At 37.6% G+C, this 19,923-nt stretch overlaps 1 protein-coding gene across 1 annotated transcript in view; it reads left to right on the forward strand.

The window, feature by feature from the left end:
* Window positions 1-19,923, forward strand: part of WDR19 (WD repeat domain 19) — a 190,435-nt gene that overhangs the window by 85,261 nt on the left and 85,251 nt on the right. The window contains exons 10-17 of the mRNA XM_007947169.2: window positions 2,928-2,998; window positions 6,174-6,346; window positions 6,437-6,551; window positions 8,024-8,130; window positions 8,932-9,054; window positions 12,399-12,548; window positions 15,982-16,129; window positions 16,257-16,461. Of these exons, the coding sequence (XP_007945360.2) occupies window positions 2,928-2,998; window positions 6,174-6,346; window positions 6,437-6,551; window positions 8,024-8,130; window positions 8,932-9,054; window positions 12,399-12,548; window positions 15,982-16,129; window positions 16,257-16,461 (1,092 nt within the window). The remainder of the gene's footprint in view (window positions 1-2,927; window positions 2,999-6,173; window positions 6,347-6,436; window positions 6,552-8,023; window positions 8,131-8,931; window positions 9,055-12,398; window positions 12,549-15,981; window positions 16,130-16,256; window positions 16,462-19,923) is intronic.

The raw sequence follows: 19,923 nt of genomic DNA on the forward strand, positions 1-19,923 counted from the left end.
CATAGCTGTGGTTTCTGGGATATGTCATCTTGTGTATTAATGGTTGGTTGTTATTTGCTGTTTTTGGTTCTCCATTCAAAGTATTCCCTTTAGTGTCTCTTGTATGGGAATTCCAGAACACTTAATTGTGTCATGAAGAACTGTACATAGAGTAAGAGGCAGTCATTCGAACAGAACAAGGGGATACTGTATGGTTTAAAATCAGTAGTGGTGTGCATCAGGGTTTTATCCTTTCACCAAACTTATTCACTCTGTATGTTGAGCAAGTAATTCAAGAAGCTGGACTCTATGAAGAAGAGTGCTGTGTCTACTTGGAGGAGGTCTCATTAACAACCTGTGATACGCAGATGACACAACCTTGCTTGCTAAAAGTGAAGATGACTTGAAATACTTACTGATGAAGATCAAAGACTATAGCCTTTTGTACGGAATACACAATATACAGAAAACAAAAATCCTACACACTTGGTCCAGTAAGCAACATCATGATAAATGAAAAAAAGTTTGAAATTGTCAAGGATTTCACATACTTGGATCTATAATCAAAACCAAGGAAACAGCAGTCAAGAAATCATATGATGTATTGCATTGGGCAAATCTGCAAAAGACCTCTTTAAAATGTTAAAGAGCAAACATGTCACTTTAAAAAGAAAGGTGTCCCTGACCCATACCATGATATGTTTAGCTGCCTTATATGCATGTGAAAGCTGGACAATGAATAATAAAGACCCCAGAAGAATTGATGCATTTGAATTATGGTGCCAGTGAAGAATATACAATATACCATGGAGTGCCAGAAAAATGAACAAATCTGTTTTGGAAGAGGTTCAGCAGGAATACTTCTTAGAAGTGAGAATGGTCAGATTTTGCCTCTTGTACTTTGGTCATTTTATTAGGGGATCAGTCTCCAGAGAAAGATACCATGCTTGGTAATGGGTGAGCAAAAAAGAGGAAGACCCTCAATGAAGTGGCCTGACACAATAACTCCTACAACAGACTCAATCATAGCAAAGAATGTGAGTGTGGCATAAGACCGGGCAGTGTTTCATTCTGTTTTACATGGGGCATTATGAGTCGCAACCAACTTGACGGCATCTAACAGCAACGGTATTTAGAATTGATAAAGGACTCTAAAAAATCAATTTTTTTTTTAATTTTTATTGTGATTTGGGTGAAAAAGTCATCCGTTTTAAAACATAAAAAAGGCAAACAATCAAATTAGGAAATGGGCAAAAGACATTTTTTGATGAGCACATATTTCACCACAGAGGATACACATACATAAGCATATGAGAAGATATTCAGCACCATTAGCCATTATCCAAAGACCAGTTGTCATTAGGTCAGTTATGACACGTTGTGACCCTACGTGTGTCAGTGTGGAACTGTGCTCCACGGGGTTTTCAAAAATCATGGGCTGATTTTTTGACAGTAGATCACCAGGCCTTTCTTTGGAAGCCCCTCTGGGTAGACTTAAAACATGAACCTTTCTGTTGACAGCACCCTGTTAACCATGGGCACCACCCAGGGATGCTCCTTGGGCCATTAGAGAGATGCAGATTAAAAGTATAATGCAATATCACTACACATCTATTAGGGTGGCTAAAATTAAAAATACTAATAACAACAAAATGTTGGTGAGATTCTGGAGAAACTGGATCACTCATATGTTGCTGGTGGGAACTAAACATGCAGTTATCATGTGACCCAGCAATTGTACTCCTAGGCATTTATCCCAGAGAAGTGATATTCATACAAAACCCTAAGAATGTTTATAGCAGCATGTTTGTAATAGCCAAACACTAGAAATTATCCATATGTCCTTTATATTTGATATATCCATACCATGGAGTAAAACTCAGCAATAAAACTTAGCTATTGATACATACAACTTGGATAAATCTCAAAAGAATTATGCTGAATGAAGAAAAGCCAATCCCAAAATATTGCATACTGTGTGTTTCCATTTACATTATATTTTTGAAATGACAAGGTTACAAAGTCAGAGAATACATCAATGCTGGCCAGGGTTAGGGATGAGGATAGGGGTGTGAGGATAGAGGTGTGAGGATAGAGGGAGCTGTTCTGTATCTTGACTGTGGTTGTGGATACATGAAACTCACATGTGATAAAGTTGCTTAGAACTAAGTATGACAACAAAATACAAAAACACACAAGTAAAACTGGGGAAATCGAAGATTTATGGATTGTATCAATGTCAACAATCCAGATTTATATGTTTTACTATGGTTTTTAAAGAAGTTACCATTGAGGAAAACTGGGTAAAGGATACATGGAATTTCTCTGTATTTTTCTTACAACTGCATGCAAGTCTACAGTTGTCTCAAAATTAAAGGTTTAATTAAACAAACAAAAAAAAAATGTAAGGGGAAAACACTAGGAGGGAAGAAACGAAGGGAGGAAAGACATGTTACAAATATTAATTGCCGAGAGGGTACTACAAATTTTCACTTGCATTCACATTCTTATTCTTCCCACTAATGCTATGAAGTAATATTATGCTCCCATTTTTCAGAGCTAATGCTCTTTCCTTTACGCTTCATTTCTTTTGTATGAAGGAACTCCATAGGGGGAAACAGTGCTGTATCCTCTTAACATTATTAACATTGCTGCAGCTCAGGTGAGTGTTTTTCTACTCAAACTTTTCTTCAGGACAATGTTAATCCCCTTGTTCTGAAGCCATAGATCAGAGGATTAAACTGGGCGTATATGACTCCCAAAGGAACAGAGAAATTCAAAAAATAAAATATAAATATAGAAAAATTCTAATATTTTTTCACATTAATCTAGGAGATCACTTTGCACACCCTATTTTGAAGACCACTGACCTGTTCTATGTATAATTATTGTTTTTGTGAACTAAAATAGTATTACTGTAATATTTAATATGTATAATTTTTTTTCAGCATTAAAATCCATGACCTGGCAGAATTAAAAGACATATATTCAATAATCAACCTGGATGATGAAAATAAAGGTATTGCTTTATCTGAAGCATATTGATATTTTATCTTTCCAATTTCAGAAAGTTTTGTTATATTTACTATTTTATTTACGTTCATTATAAGAGGAATAAAATATACTTTACTAGAGTTACCTATGATAGCCTCCTATTTAAGTAGCTCTGGTGGCATAGTGCCTAAGGCATTTGACTGCTAACCAGAAGGCTGGCGGTTCAAACCCACCAGCCACTCCTCAGAAGGAAGGTTGGGCAATCTACTTCCATGGTGATACTGCCTCGGGAACCCCAGGAGAGGTCCCTGTGAGTCTAATCAACTTGACGGCAGTGAGTTTGTTTGGTTGGTTGGTTGGTTGAGTCATACATATTTGACTAGAATCATAGACATCCACCCAGATATTTATAGTGAATTTTATCCGTTTATACAATGTAAAGTTAACAGACCATCAACAGCTCCTATGCACATTCAACTAGAAGTTGAAGACAATTAAAACAAGTCCATGAGAGCTAAAATATAACCTTGATAATATCCCTCCTGAATTTAGAGACCATTTAAAGAATAGATTTGATGCATTGAACACCAATGACTGGAAACCAGAGGAATTATGAGATGATACCAAGAACATCATCCATGAAGAAAGCAAAAGGTCATTAAAAAGACGAGAAAGGAAGAAAAGACCAAAATGGATGTCAGAAGAGACTCTGAAACTTGCCCTTGAGTGGAGAGTAGCAAAAGCAAATGGAAGAAATGATAAGATAAGAGAGCTGAAGAGAAGATTTCAAAGAGCAGCTTCAGCAGACAGAGCCAATTACTGTAATGAAATGTACAAAGACCTGGAGTTAGAAAACCAAAAGGGATTAACACGCATGGCATATCTCAAGCTGATAGAACTGAGGAAAAAATTTCAGCCTAGAGTTGCTATATTGAAAGATTCTATGGAGAAAATATTGAATGATACAGGAAGCATCGAAAAAAGATGGAAGGAATAGACAGAGTCACTGTACCAAAAAGAATTGGTCAATATTCATCCATTTCAGGAGGTGGCATGTGGTCAAAAACCAATGGTATTGAGGAAGAAGTTGAAGCTGCACTGAAGGAATTGACGAAGAACAAGGCTCCAAGAATTGATGGAATACTCATTGAGATGTTTCAACAAACGGATGCCCCACTAGAGGCACTTACTCAGTTATGCCAAGAGATTTGGAAGACAGCTACCTGGCCAACTGACTAGAAGAGATCCATAACTATACTCATTCCAAAGAAAGGTGATCCCCCAGAATGTGGAAATTATCAAACAATGTCTGTAATATAATATGCAAGTAAAATCTTACTGAAAGTAATTAAAAAACACTGCAGCAGTATATGGACAGAGAACTTCCAGAAATGCAAGCTGGATTCAGAAGAGAACGTGGAATGATGGATATCATTGCTGATGTCAGATGGATCTTAACTGAAAGCAAAGAATACCAGAGAGATGTTTACTTATGTTTTATTGACTATGCAAAAGTATTTGATTGTGTGGATCATAACAAATTACAGATAACATTGAGAAGAATGGGAATACCAGAACACTTGATTATACTCATGAAGAACCTGTACATAGATCAAGAGGCTGTCATTCGAACAGAACAAGGGCATATTGCATGGTTCAAAATCAAGAAGGGAGTGTGTCAAGGTTGTTGTATCCTTTCACCATACTTATTCAACTTGCATGCTGAGCAAATAATCCGAGAAGCTGGATTATATAAAGAAAAACATGGCATCAGGCTTGGAGGAAGAGTCATTAACCACCTGTGATACGCAGATGACACTACTTTGCTTGCTGAAAGTGAGGATGACTTAAAGCACTTATTGATGAAGGTTGAAGACTACAGTCTGCAGTATGGATTACACCTCAATAAAGAAAACAAAAATCCTCACAACTGGTCCAATAAACAGCTTCATGGTAGATGGAGAGATTGAAGTTGTCAAGGATTTCATATTACTTGGTTCTACAATCAACACCAATGGAAGCAGCAGTCAAGACATCAGACAACGTATTGCATTGGGCAAATCTGCTGCAAAAGACGTCTTTCAAGTGATGAAGAGCAAAAATGTTTCCTTGAAGACTAAGGTATACCTAATCCAAGCCATGGTATTTTCAGTCGCCTCTTATGCATGTGAGAGCTGAACAGTGAATAAGGAAAACCAAAGAAGAGTTAATGCTTTTGAGTTACGGTCTTAGAGAAGAATGCTAAGAGTGCAAAGAGTGGTCTGCTAAAAGGACTAACAAATCTTTCCTGGAAGAAGTACAGCTGGGATACTCCTTGGAAGCAAGAATGGCCAGACTTTGTCTCACCTACTTCGGTCATAGGAGCTCTGGTAGTGTAATGCCTAAGGCATTTGACTGCTAACCAGAAGGCTGGCAGTTCAAACCCACCTGCCACTCCTCAGAAGGAAGCTTGAGCAATCTACTTCCATAGTGATACTGCCTCAGAAACTCGAGAGGTCGCTATGAGTCAGGTCTGACTCGACGGCACATAACAACAACTTTGGTCATGTTGTCAGAAGGAACCATTCCATGGAAAAGGATATCATGCTTGGTAAAGTGGAGTGTCAACTAAGAAGGAGAAGGCCCTCAATGAGATGGGCTGCAACAATCGACTCAAGTGTAGGAAGGATTGTGAAGCTGACACAAGACTGGGCAGTGTTTTGTTCTGCTGTGCATAGGGTTGCTATGAGTCAGAGCTGACTCAACGGCACCTAACAACAGCAGCAACATACAATGTAAATTCTTCTTATATACTTTCCCTCTGAGCCAGTTTTTGTCAGTGCTTATATTTATATTATAATCTCTAGTGACTTTACTAGGAGCTCTAGTAGCGTAGTACCTAAGGCACTTGACTGCCAACCAGAGGCTGGCGATTCAAACCCACCAGCCACTCCTTGGAAGGAAGATGGGGCAATCTACTTCCGTAGTGATACTGCCTCAGAAACCCAAGTATGGGTCACTATGAGTCGGGTCTGACTCAATGGCACATAACAACAACAACAACAGTGACTTTACTAGTATAAAAATGGTTAAAACTATTATTAAAGAACACGTGGAGATTTTTATGCTTCTGGTAACTTAAATGAAAATATTTGTTTGCTTACTTGCCTGCAATTATGTATTTGTTTCTGAATAATTATTTAATTTGTTAATTATTTCAGGGTTGGGCACCTTGTCCTGGACAGATGATGGTCAGTTGCTGGCATTGTCTACCCAGAAGGGCTCACTCCATGTTTTCCTGACCAAGCTTCCCATCCTCGGGGATGCCTGCAGCACAAGGATTGCCTATCTCACCTCCCTCCTTGAAGTCACTGTAGCCAACCATGTTGAAGGAGTATGGAATTTGTTATTTCCATTTTGTTTATGAATAGAATCAAAACAGTTGTACCAGTTGTTTTATTATTGTTACTTTTCTATATTATAGGAGCTACCAATCACAGTTTCTGTTGATGTGGAGCCCAACTTTGTGGCAGTTGGTCTTTACCATCTGGCTGTGGGGATGAATAATCGAGCTTGGTTTTATGTCCTGGGAGAGAATGGCAAGTCTACCTGTTGTATTCTTGTGAGGCATACCATTTCTGTTATTATTTGGGAAGCAATGGAAATTCTTTTCAAGACGAAATTTGAATTATTGTTGAGGGAAGTTGTTTTTTTGCTCTCTTTGGTTCAGACATCATTTTGCTTTATGATTGTGTGAAACTTTTAAATTATTTGCATAATTTTTAAGAGGTTTTTTTCTTGGCTGTCTTGGTAGTGAAGACAGCATAGTTTAGTGGACAGAGTATGAGGTTTAGAATTAGAAAGGCCTGGGTTCACACTCCCTCTCTACCTCTTTTGGCTAAGTGATCTAGAGAAATTACTTTATCTCTCTGAGCCTTGGTTTTCTCATCTGGAAAATGAGCATACTTCCACTTTCAAGGGATTGTGAGGAAAATTAAATGAAATAAAATTCCATCTCACTTTAAACAATGACGATGTTCAGTTACTCCTTCTGGTAGCATAGTGCCTAAGGCATTTGACTGCTGACCAGAAGGCTGGCGGTTCAAACCCACCAGCCACTCCTTGGAAGGAAGATTGGGTGATCTACTTCCGTAGTGATACAGCCTCGGAAAGCCAAGGAGGGGTCGCTATGAGTCGGATCCGACTTGATGGCAGTGAGTTTGAGTTTTGAAGTCTGGTAGGTACTTAATAAATCTTAGTTCCTGGTCCCGTTTTGTTTTGGCTGTTAGCATGTGAAGGGAATCTTGCATTTTTCTTTTCTCTTCTCTGTGTTACTCACATTCCTAAACCTATTCCTTCTTACAGTGACTCTGTAGGGTAGAATAGAACTGCTTCATAGCATTTTCAAGGCTGCAATCTTTATGGACGCAGACTACCACATCTTTCTCCTGTGGAGCAGCTGGTGGCTTTGAACCACCAACCTTTAGGTTAGCAACTAAGCACTTAACCCCTGTGCCACTAGGGTTCCTCTCAGTTCTCCACTGGAGGTCTAATATCTGTCAGGAATAGAGCAAGCCTGAGAATTATTCTGCTAATTAGAGAACACTGTTAAGCTTCCTAAGGAGCTATAGCCGTTAAGGCATTTGGCTGCTAACCAAAAGGTGGGTGGTTCCAAACCCACCAGTCCCTGCATGGAAAAAAGATGATGCTTTCTGTTTCCATGAAGATTTATAGCCTTGGAAACCCAATAGGGGTCACTATGAGTTAGAATTGACTCAGTGGCAGTGAGCTTGGTTTTTTATTTTATTTTATTTTATTAAACTTCTTGTCCCTAAGGTTTTGTTCTTCTTTTTTCCATATGTGATTTTATTTTTCATTACATTGTAAACCATTATGGAATTCCTGAAGGGAAATTTATATGGCAACTACGATTTTTCTTTAGAATGGCTAAACTAAAAGTTTGGAATATTCTTCCAAAGTCATACATTTAAACAGTAATTGCAAATCTTTATATAAGATAGTTTCATATAGATATAGATATTCATATGTTGGTCTTCAAAAATTACTGCAGCTGTGAAAAAATTGAAAGATGTGGAATATTTGGGAACAGTCGCCAGTATTTGCCTTCACTCTGACTATGCTGCTGCACTTTTTGAGGGCAAAATCCAGTTACATTTGGTAAGTATAATTTTGTTGTCCAAAGGGTCTGCTGGGTGGCTGAATGCTGCAAATGGTTAAGCACTTGACTACTAGCTGAGAGGTTGGTGGTTTGAACCCACCCAGAGGTGCCTTGGAAGACAGGCCTAGCAATCTGCTTCCAAAAGGTCACAGCCTGGAAAACCCTATGGAGTGGTTTTACTCCATCCCAAAGGGCCGCTATGAGTCGGATTTAGCTCAGTGGCCGTGGGTTTGGGAATTTGGTTCGGTTTTTGGTCCTCAGGGGAACCTGATAAAGTGTCAGTTACGTAATTCACAACATTACTTAGGATCAACATGGCACTGACTGGTAAATTACATCTGGAAGGAGCTATAAATAAGTGGTGGGGTCACTATATCTTTGGGCTTCCTCGAATGCATTAACTCTTGTATATGAGGATGACATCTGTGGAGATTCTAGAAACCATGCCATTGAGTTGTTCAAACAATAATACAACTTCTAAGCTAGGGCATCTCCCACATAATTTCTCTGTTCTTTGCACCTGGGAAGCCAAAAAGAGTAGCTACTGCATAGCCTGCTGCAAAGACTATTCCCACTGAAGAGGAACCCTTGCTGACAAGCTGTGATTGCCGTCCCATATCCTGGGTATACTGGTCTGTGGTAGCCTCTTGAGTCTGTTTACTTGAACTTAAGAAAAAGATATTCTCCACCTACACCCCCCAACACACACACACTCCAAGTTGGTATTACAGACGAGGTTTACTCAAATATGAGTAAAGTTACCTTAAATCTCTGAACCAATGTTATTCATTACATTTTAGATAGAAAGTGAAATTCTAGATGCTCAGGAAGAACGTGAGACTCGGCTTTTCCCGACAGTGGATGATAAGTGTCGTATTTTGTGTCACGCCTTAACTGGTGATTTCCTCATCTATGGTACAGATGTACGTATTATCTTTAATATAGAGTGTAGGGGATTTCAAATTTTTACCTTGTAATCTTGGTCATATTATTTCTCCTATTAGGTTTTTTGTGTTTGTTTGTTTTTCCTGTATTGAACCCAATGCGAGAATGAAGTCATCTGTGATTAATTATATATCTGTGTGGATCTCATAGGTGGGATGATTTGTTTTTCAAGTACTTTGGTGATTTTAGGCAATTTTGGTGGTGTAGTGAAAAGAGCAGACTCTGGAGTCTGGCAGATCTCAAATGCCAGTTCTGTTGTCTGGCTGTTACTTAGCACTGCTGAACCTTACGTTCCTTGTCTAGGTGCTTTATGGCTTAATTCAGTGATGTACATAAAACATCTCATTCGTCTTCGGATACCTAGCATCTACATTTAGAGGCATTCAGAAAATACTAAATTTAATTGAATACTGAGAATGCCATTTCACTCTGTTAGTCCTTTGAAGCATCAATACCCTATACCTTAAAATTCTACTTTAGCCACATGGACATAAAACATAGTTATAGTAATAACATCTTATATTTGTGAAAGTTTTCAGTCATTTTTCAAAGCATTTTGTATTTATTTAGTCTCTAAACAATTCAGTAACATGGATAGGTATTGTTTCCCATGTAAAAGAAACAGTTATTCCTGGTTTCAAGTTTCCATTTTCTCACACAAAATTATTTTTTAAATAAGCATGTTTTCTAGACTTACTGCCATGTAAGAGACCCTTTTACATTTAAGTTTGATTTAATCAGTCTTTGGGATAATATACATTAGTAGAGTAGGTCTCAAGTGCCAGATAAATTGGTGAGTGATGTGGAAAAAGTATTCACAATATATTTGTAACAGTTTACAGAGCCCTCACCTCACTTACTTTCTCTCATTTACTGTAAGCGGGAGAAGTATCACTCTGTTTTAGATGAGAACACTTTTGTAAGGATAGTGAATTTGTATCAAGTTAGTGGATTTGTAGCAGATTTTGAACAAGATTTCCTGATGCAAAAGTCCACTCTTTTCCTTATGCCACATGCATTGTGACATAAGTACTCAAACTATAGAAGAATTCCAGTAAAGCTGCATTTATTTCAATCCCATTCTTGAGTGATTCTAAAATGTGTCTTAATAGCTTTGTTAATGTATAGTTGATATGAAATAAACTATACTATTTGAAGTATACGATTTGGTAAGTTTTGACCAAGGCTTGGAACCCTTTCATTCCAGTTATACCCCCTGCTGATAACTTGCATTGCCCCCCAGATACACTGAATCAGAGTCTGCATTTTAATAAGAGTGACCTCGGAATCCTGATAAAATGTAGATTCTGAGTCTGGTTTGAAGCCCTAGTTTTGACATCTGTATAAGTTCATGAAACACCATCACCTCATTCAAGATAGTGAACATAGCCGTCACCTCCAAGTTTTCTCATGCCTCTTTATGATTCTGCCCTCTCCCCCCAGTGCTTTCTATCACTGTAAATAGGGTTGAGTTTTTTTTGCTGTTTTATGTAAATGGAATTATACAATGTATACTTTGTTTGTCTGGCTTTTTTCACTCAGCATAATTCACTAGAGATTCATCCAATAGTTCCTGTCTTTTATTGCTGAGTAGTATTCCATGGTACGGATATACCACAGTTTGTTTAATCATTGACCCATTGAAAAACATCTGGAAAATCAATTTGTTCTGTAAACCTTCACCCAAAGCACAATAAAAAATTTACTACAAAAAAAAAAAGTACATGTGGGCTGTTTCCAGTTTAGGGCTATTACAAATAAAGCTGCTGTAAGCATTCATAGATAGGTTTTCACGTGAACTGAAGTTTTTATTTTCTGAAATAAACCTTCGTACTCAGAATGAGGGCTAAAATAAAACAGGCAGATAATAACAAGTATTGGTGAGCATGTGGAGAAATTGGAGCCCTCGTACACTCCTGGTAAGAATGTGAAATGGTACAGTCACTTGGGCAAACAGTTTGGCAGTTCCTCAAAAGGTTAAATATAGAGTTACCATAGGACCCAGCAGTTCCACTTGCAGGAATAGATCTATTTGGCAATCAAACGAAATGAAGTACAAGCTAAAACTTGAAAGCATTATGCTAAGTGAAATAAGGCAGTCACTAAAGGCCACATGTTGTATGATTCCTTTCTGTGAACTGTCCAGAATATGCAAGTCTATAAGGAAAAGAAAGTAGATTAGCCTAGGGCTAGGTGCTTGAGGGGAAATGAGGAGTGATTGCTAAACAGATTTCTTTTGGTGGTGATGAAAATGTTTTAAAACTGATGGCAGTGATGTTTTCCAATTCTGTCAATGTATTAAAAACCAGTGAATTGTACATTCTAAATGGGTGAATTGTGGAGTATGTGAACTATATCTCAGTGAAGCTGTTACTTTTTTTTTAAGTTCAGGCATCTTAAAAACTAGAAAAAAATAATCAGTTGGGCATGTTTGTGTGGCTTTTCTTTTTTGTTCCATCAATCTATGTGTCTGTCATTTCACCAATACCTCATGATCTTCGTTATTGTAGCTGTATAGAAAGTCTTGAAATCAGGTGGAGTAATTTTCCTAGTTCATTCTTTTTTTTTTCAAAAAATTGTTTTAGCTATTCCTGTTCCTTTGCCTTTTGATACAAATTTTAGAATAATCTTGTCTATTAACACAAAAAATCTTGTGATTTTGGTAGGAATTGTGTTAAATCTCTATCAGTTTGGGGAGAATTAACAAGTTTACTATGTTGAGTCTTAATAATCTAAGAACAGGAACTCTCTCTCCATTTACTTAGATCTTCTTTGATTTCTTTCATTAGCATTTTGTAATTTTCAACCTATAAGTCCAGTACGTCTTTTGTTAAATTTATACCTAAGTATTTCTTTTTGTTTTTAGTGATTATAAGTGGTATTATATTAAAATTTTGGTGTCTATGTGTTATTGGTAATATAGAGAAACCAAATTAATTTTATCATGTGATATTTTTGTTTTTATTTTAAAATTATTTAATTTATTTATTAGTTAATGACAAAAATATTTCCAATGACATGATTTGAAGGGAACTCTTAAATAATAACAGTATTTCCTGGAACTGTGAAGTCTGAAAATCGATTATGTTTTAATACCATTAAGAATAGTAGAATTAGTAGACTGTATTAAATTACATGTACATTCCCATTTTACTTATTTTCTTGGGTCTGTACCTTTCACATTTACTGTTATTTTCAGACTCTCCCTTAATTAAATATATGACATTTTTCTCTTAAAATTAGGAAGTATATTTAACGTAAATGCTGAAAAATCAGTATTTTCTTGACAACCTTTTCTGTTTTCATAACTGAATGTTTTTAGACTGGTGTCATTCAGTATTTCTACATTGAAGATTGGCAATTTGTTAATGAGTATAGACATCCTGTCGGTGTGAAAAAAATTTTTCCTGATCCAAATGGGACCAGACTGGTTTTCATTGATGAAAAAAGTGATGGATTTGTCTATTGTCCGGTAAGTTTAGAAAATAAAAAACTTAAAAAAAAATTACAAGAACAGTGTTTTTAAAGTAAATATCACGTACAAAGTTTAAACAGTGGAAGGGATTTTAGTACATTGTTGTTTATGATTGTATTAGTCACAGTAGATCCATTTTCAAGATTATTTATATCAAAATTTTTTTCATTATCCTACAATTATTTTCATTCCCAAAGAGATTTTTTTTAATGAAGAAGATAGCTATTATATGTTGTTCAGTCTTTAGCCTCATCATTTACTGCACGATATTACATTATGTCTTCATGTACATGGCTTTTCTCTCCAGCTATGCAGGAAGCCTCAGAGGGCAGGAATTACACCTTGTTCTTTCTGTCCACCTCACTTGATTTTCTTCTTGTCTTGAAGATCTTGAGCACAAAAGATAAGGTATCTTTGTATCAGGTGATTAAAAAAAGACAGGCCCATTTTTAAAATCAGTTATTTCTATTTTTAAACATCCCTTAACTGTTTTGAAAATAGATTCAGAAATAGAAATTTTATAATTTTACATAATTTATTATACTTGGATTTTTCATTTACTTTTTATTTCCAGTTAATGATTTATTATGTTGTTGATCACAGTTCACATAGCCCCCTGCACTTACTCCTTAGTGACAGCCTACAGCTGCCCTTGGACCCATCCTTAAGAAGTATTCCCAGGTGTCCGTGCTTTGCCTTAGTATCCACTCAATGAAGACAGGTTATCCCTCACTATTCACTTTCCTCAATACTCAGACAGCTTGCCTTTGCTGCCTGTCTTTCTCTCTTTTCTCTCTCACGTGCTCTTTCTTTTATTTGATAAATATAACTGACTTACATGGGGGTGCCTATATGTTAGTTAGGAAAAATTCTTGCTGTCATAGTTGTTACTCAACTTTTAGTCATGCAGTGGCTGCTGTGTTTTTTTCTTTCTCTCTCTTTTTTAATTCTACCACAAGTTCAGTGACTTTGGTGTGCTCACTTACACAAATTGAGAGTCATATAGCATGTTGTTTGCTGTTGGTCACTGCTGTCAAGTCAATTCCACTCATAGAGAACCCTCTTTGGGTTTCTAAGGCAGTGTCTCTATGGAAGTAGATTGCCCCATCTTCCTTCCGAGGAGCAGCTGGTGGGTTTGAACCACCAGCCTTCTGGTTATCAGTCAGATGCCTTAGGCACTACTGCCACCAGAGCTCCCTAATATAGCACAGTGGTTCAAAATATAGGCTCTGGAGCCAGATTGCCTGGGTTCAAATTCTGGTCCTTCAGCTTTTTAGCTGTGTGGTTTCAGGAACATTTCTTCTGTGCCTCACTTTCCGTATCTGTAAAAAAGGGATTGTAATAATAGTGTCTAGGAGCTCTGGTAGGGTAGTGCCTAAGGCACTTGACTGCTAACCAGAAGGCTGGCGATTCAAACCCACCAGCCACTCCTCGGAAGGAAGGTTGGGCAATCCTACTTCCGTAGTGATACTGCCTGGGAAACCCAAGGAGGGGTTGCTATGAGTCAGGTCCGACTCGACAGCACATAACAACAACAACAACAACAACAACAAATCTTGTAGAGAAGCTTTGGTGGTACAGTGGTTAAAGCATTTGGCTGCTGAACACAAGGGTGGTGGTTCAAACCCACCAGCTGCTCCACAGGAGAAAAATGAGGCCATCTGCTTCTGTAAAGATTTGTAGCCTTGGAAACCCTATGGGGCAATTCTGCTCTGTGCTGTAGGGTTGCTATGAATTGGAATAGACTCAGTGACAGTAAGGTGTTTTATTATCTGTTTGTTTGTTTGTTTTATGTAAAGTGTGAGGTTAGAATTAAATCACTCAGCTACTAACTGAAAAATTGGCAATTCACATCCACCCAGTGGCTCCATTGGACAGAGACCTGGAGATCTGCTTCTGTAAAGATTACAGCCAAGAAAACCCTGTCAAGCAGTTTAGCTCTGTCAAATGGAGTTACTGTTAGTCAGAATTGACTTGACTATACCTAATAACAGCAGCAACAATATATGTAACAGTAATTAGTATCCTGCCTGGTGAGCAACACTGTCCAATAGAAATATAACATATATAACTTTAAATTTTTGACTAGTCTCATTTAAGAAAGAGGTAAAAAGAAACAGGTAGAATTAATTTTAATAATATGTTTTATTTAATTTGGTATTTGTATGTTAACAAGTAGTCAATATTAAAATAATGTTAATGAGATTTTTATATTCTCTTTTTCATAGTAAATCATTGAAATCTGGTGTGTGATTTACACTTACACATATCTCAGTTTGGACTAGGCACATTTCAGTACTCAATAGCACACGTGGCTTCTTGTTGTTGTTGTGTGCCGTCAAGTCGGACCGGACTCATAGTGATCCCTCCTTGGGTTTCCGAGGTAGTATCACTACGGAAGTAGATTGCCCAACCTTCCTTCCAAGGAGTGGCTGGTGGGTTTGAACCACCAGCCTTCTGGTTAGTAGCCAAGTGCCTTAGACACTAGGCTACCAGAGCTCCTAGCACATGTGGCTAGGGACTATCAAATTGGACAGCACAGCTCTATAACTTTAATTATCATTTTCAAGAATTTTACATTTTACTCTTATTTTAAGAAGAAGATAGAGTAGGCAGAAGGCAGGTTATTTCCAAGCTGTCCATTCAAGATATGCAATAAGCCTCACTGTCTTCCAAAATTTGCAGAAGTAATATGGATTACATTTTTTAAAAAGCTTGTGTGGTCATAACAATACATTTTATGTCTGTTGTAATACATTGTAGGGGAAAAAAAAAAAAAAAAAACTCACTGCCATCGAGTCGGATCTGACTCATAGCAACCCCTCCTTGGGTTTCTGAGGCAATATCACTACAGAAGTAGAATGCGCAATCTTCCTTCCGAGGAGTGGCTGGTGAGTTTGAACTGCCAGCCTTCTGATTAGCAGTCACATGCCTTAGGCTACTGCTGCCAGAGCTCCCACATTATAGGGAAGTCTTTGAAATAAAATACACCTAGTAGAATTTATTTAAATTCAAATTAAATCATATAGAAATTTGTTTCTCTCCTAATTTGAGCATTTCTATACTCAGTATTACTGAAATTTTTCTAGACACAACTGTGATTATAATTTAAATTTCTGTCATCTTGAACATCTTCAACATTTTTTTTCCCCTAACCTGAAGCTCTGTGTCTGTACTTGGAGGTTTTCCTATATATTTGCCAAATATTGGATGAAACCCTTGCTAAACCATGTAACTAGTTTTGTGAAAAAGCCAAACCTAGGGTAGGAACAGGAAAAGAAACTTGTCTTCCTGTTGTGATTGGAGTGTTGCTAAGTTGAATATGAATTGGTAAGCTATGCTAACTAAGACTGCGAACAGGCTTCTGCCGAAGAAAATGACAATGGTTTAAATGTAGACTTGGGACAAATCTTTAAATCCTGTTTTTTAGGTTAATGATGGTACCTATGAGATTCCAGATTTTTCACCAACAATTAAAGGTGTTCTTTGGGAAAACTGGCCAATGGATAAAGGTGTATTTATTGCTTATGATGATGATAAGGTGTACACTTATGTCTTTCACAAGGACACTATCCAAGGTACCTAATCAGTTTTTTATACTTTTTTTGGTACATGAATTTCCTTTGCAATGAAATAAAAACATTCCTTTCTGATGTTTGTGCTGAGTTCTAGTTTTCAGGCTTAAGTGGTATGTTTATAATACAGGATCCAAGGTTATTTTGGCTGGTGCTACCAAAGTTCCCTACTCTCATAAACCTTTGCTGCTACATAATGGAGAGTTGACCTGCCAGACACAGAGTGGAAAAATAAACAACATCTACCTCAGCACCCACAGCTTCCTGGATAGTTTAAAAGATGTGGCGCCTAATGAACTGAGACAAACGCTGACACAGACTTTAATGTTGAAAAGGTAGGGTTTAAAGCAACTCTCTTGGAACTTCTCATTTGCTTTTGTGGTTTTAAAGATCAAGGTCAAATCCCATTAAAGTACATGGCGGTACTTACTTTGTTTACTTCACAACGTTATCCTGAGGCTCAGATGAAATAATGGCTATGAATGTGCTTATAAATTCTAAAGGAATACTGTTGTCAGGTGGTGCTGGTGCTTTATTACAAGAAAAGTCTTTCAGAACAAAAATATTTCTGAGAATCCAGGTAGCTCAGTTATTGTGAAAGTCTATTAAACTTAATTGTTTCAACAGTATCTTGATTTCATCATCATGAAGTTTGAGCTTGCTTTGCTTGAGATAATTCTTTTCCTGCTTTTTTCTCTCACCTCTTAGGGCAGTCTGAATTGGTTCTACTCTTATGCCTAACTCTTAAAGGTTGCATTTCCTCAGGGTCTCTTAACCAATTTTCTCTCTTCATGCTCTAATTATTCTTCCTAAATCTTCTCTACTTACATGGCTTAGTTGCCATCGATATGAGGCCAATTCTAAAATCTGTCTTCACTTTGGACCTGTATTTACAACTGCCTACCATCATGAGCTCTGCAAACAAGCTCTGTCTAAAACTGAACTCACCATCTCCCCCAGGTCCAAGTTCTAACCACACGTGCACATGCCCTATCATAGACACACACACACACACACACACACACACACACACACCCCAGATCCTTTTTTCCTCCTGTTTTCCCCTATTTGAGCATAGACCCTTACCATCTCTCACTTGGAATAATGGAAACACGTCCTAGCTGTTTTCTCTTCCTATGGCCTCGTAACAGTCTAATCTATTCTGCACACACTTCTGAAAGTTTTATCTGATCCCTTCATCCTCACCCACACAACCCCCTCCCCCTGAAGATCATTCAGTGATGTCTCATTGCCTTTAGGAAAACTCCAAACTTCTCAGGGACCTTAACATGACATACAAGGCACACTTGATGATGTAATGCCAGCCTCAGCTGTCCTCATTCCCTGACTTCCTCTCTGTTCCACTGACTACTAGTTACATATTTTTCTATGATTCTTTGCCTTGGCATGCATTTCCTTTTCCTGGAATGCCTTTCCCCTCTCTCTGCATATAGTAACTCCTCAGTCTTCAGTGGTTCAAACCTCTCCTCCAGGAAGCCTTCCCTGACTCCACCACCACCAGTCTGGGTTCAGTGCCTTACTGATGTTGCTTCGGGCCAAAATACAGTTTTAATAGTACCACTTACAGCTTTGTGACTCAGGCTGTCTTTTAAGGTCTCTCACCTTCATTTTCTCCCTTGCAAAGGAGGAATAATAATAATAATGAATAGATAGAGTTGTCAGGGTAGTTCCATGAGAGAATTCATGCAAAGCATTTAGTGCAAAGATTCATATATTATAAATACTCAATTACCTGTGTGGTACTGTTTGAATAATCTGTTTAGATACCTGTTTCTTCTTCCTTTTCCCACTGTCTTCCTTAAAGTCAGTGACTGTATGTTTTACTTTTATGGCTTGGTTCTAAGCATAATTCCTGGTACCCAGTAGGTACTCAGTAAACATGCATTGGATGGATAAGTGGATAGGTGAATAGATAGATGGATGGATATAATATGTTTCTTGAAGTAGTGGTTCCACAAAAAAGTTAATTGGATTTTATGTTCATGCTTGAAACCAGAAGTTGGCAAACTTTTTCCGTAATGGGCCAGATGGTAAGTATTTCAGGCTTTGTGGGCCACCTTTTGTCTATTGCAAATGGTGTACTGTGCTCTGCTTTTGTGGAGTGAAAGTTGCCATAGACAATATATAAATGAATGAATATAATTGTGTTCCTCTCAAACTTTATTTACAAAACTGGGCAGCTGACTGGATTTGGCCCACAGCTCTTAGTTTGCTAATCCCTGTTTCAAATTTCCAAACTTAGGCAATAAACAACCAAAAGGCTGGCAGTTAAAACCCACCCAGAGGCAGCTGAAAGTGAGGCCTGTTGAGCTGTTTTTGAAAGATCACAGCCTTGAAAATGCTATAGAGTGCAGTTAGACTCTGCACATGGGATCACTGTGAGTCAGAATCTATTTGACAGCAACTAACAGTGACAACTAATTTAATTATACTGATGTGAAAACAAAAATAATTTTTTATTTTTTTATTGTGAAGAAAAACAAAAACAAACTAAATAATTGAATTAGCCATTAATCCTATTATCTCATAAAATCATGGGATATCTGGGAGAAGGGTTACAGAGAGTAGATTCAGATTACTAAAGCATATTCAAGAAAAATTATTTATGTATACAAATAAGAAAGAAAAGTTTGTTTTTTCATAATATATAAATGAAAATTACAGATTAAGAAATGTTTTATTTTTTTCATTTTAACATTGTTTCAAAATTGTGATTTGGATGAAAGTTTACAGAGCAAATTCATTTTCCATACAACAGTTCATACACATTTTGTTCCATGACATTGATTGCAATCCCCATACTGTAATAGCTCTCTTCCCACTTTCTCCCTGTGATTACCTCTTCCCTGTGTCCTTCTTTCTTATGCATTCCATCTCTCTGAGATATCTCCCTGTGCAAATACTGTCCTTCTGATCTCCCATGGTTGATTATTCTAAGGAGTGTACCTACCTGGTATAAATGTTCACCTTATATACCTGTCTTTTGTTTGGCTGGAAGCCACGGGAATGAGTTCAGTTCCAGGGCCAAAGAGTAACTAGGGACCATGGTCTCGGAAGATTCACAATTCTCTATCAGACCAATGAGCCTTGTCTTTTGTATGATTTTGAGTTTTGTTCTACATTCTTCTCCCACTCTCTTCGGGATCTCCTATTTTGATCCCTTTCTGAGTGATTGACAGTGGTAGCCAGGCACCATCTAAGTTCTTCTGGTCTCAGGGTCATATAGGATGAGGTTGCCATGATCCAATAGTACCTTGGAATAATTGTTTCCACATGTCTTTGGTTTTCTTCATTCTTCTTTCCTCCAGATGAGGAGAGACCAGTTGTTGAATCTTAGATGACAGCTTGCAAGCCTTTAAGACCCCAGATGCTACTCACCAAAGTAGGATGTAAAACAATGTTTTTGTGTAGTATGTTATGCCAGTTGATCTGATGTCCCCTTTGACCATGATCCTGAGCGCACAGGCCCAGTGAGTCTTTGGCTTAGGGTGTTTGGCTGTGGCTAAGAAGTTATGATAACTTTGCCTATGAGCTAGATTTATATAGACATTCTTACAGCACATACAAATACATACATAGAATTATTATCTGCCGAACAGACATGGTCATATGTATATTCCATTTTATCTAGGCATACCTAAATATTTAGCATGTCTACCTATATATCAGTGCACATTGACCCAGGTGGGGGGGATACGAGAGGTCTCCAACAGCAAGACAAACTTGTCTGTCGGTTTGTCCTACTGTGGTGACATGTAGACGTGAGTTTTGAGGCT

Source organism: Orycteropus afer, unplaced genomic scaffold (genome assembly GCF_000298275.1).
Source record: "Orycteropus afer afer isolate SDZICR_OR568_19922 unplaced genomic scaffold, OryAfe1.0 scaffold00176, whole genome shotgun sequence".
Classification (NCBI taxonomy): Eukaryota; Metazoa; Chordata; class Mammalia; order Tubulidentata; family Orycteropodidae; genus Orycteropus; species Orycteropus afer.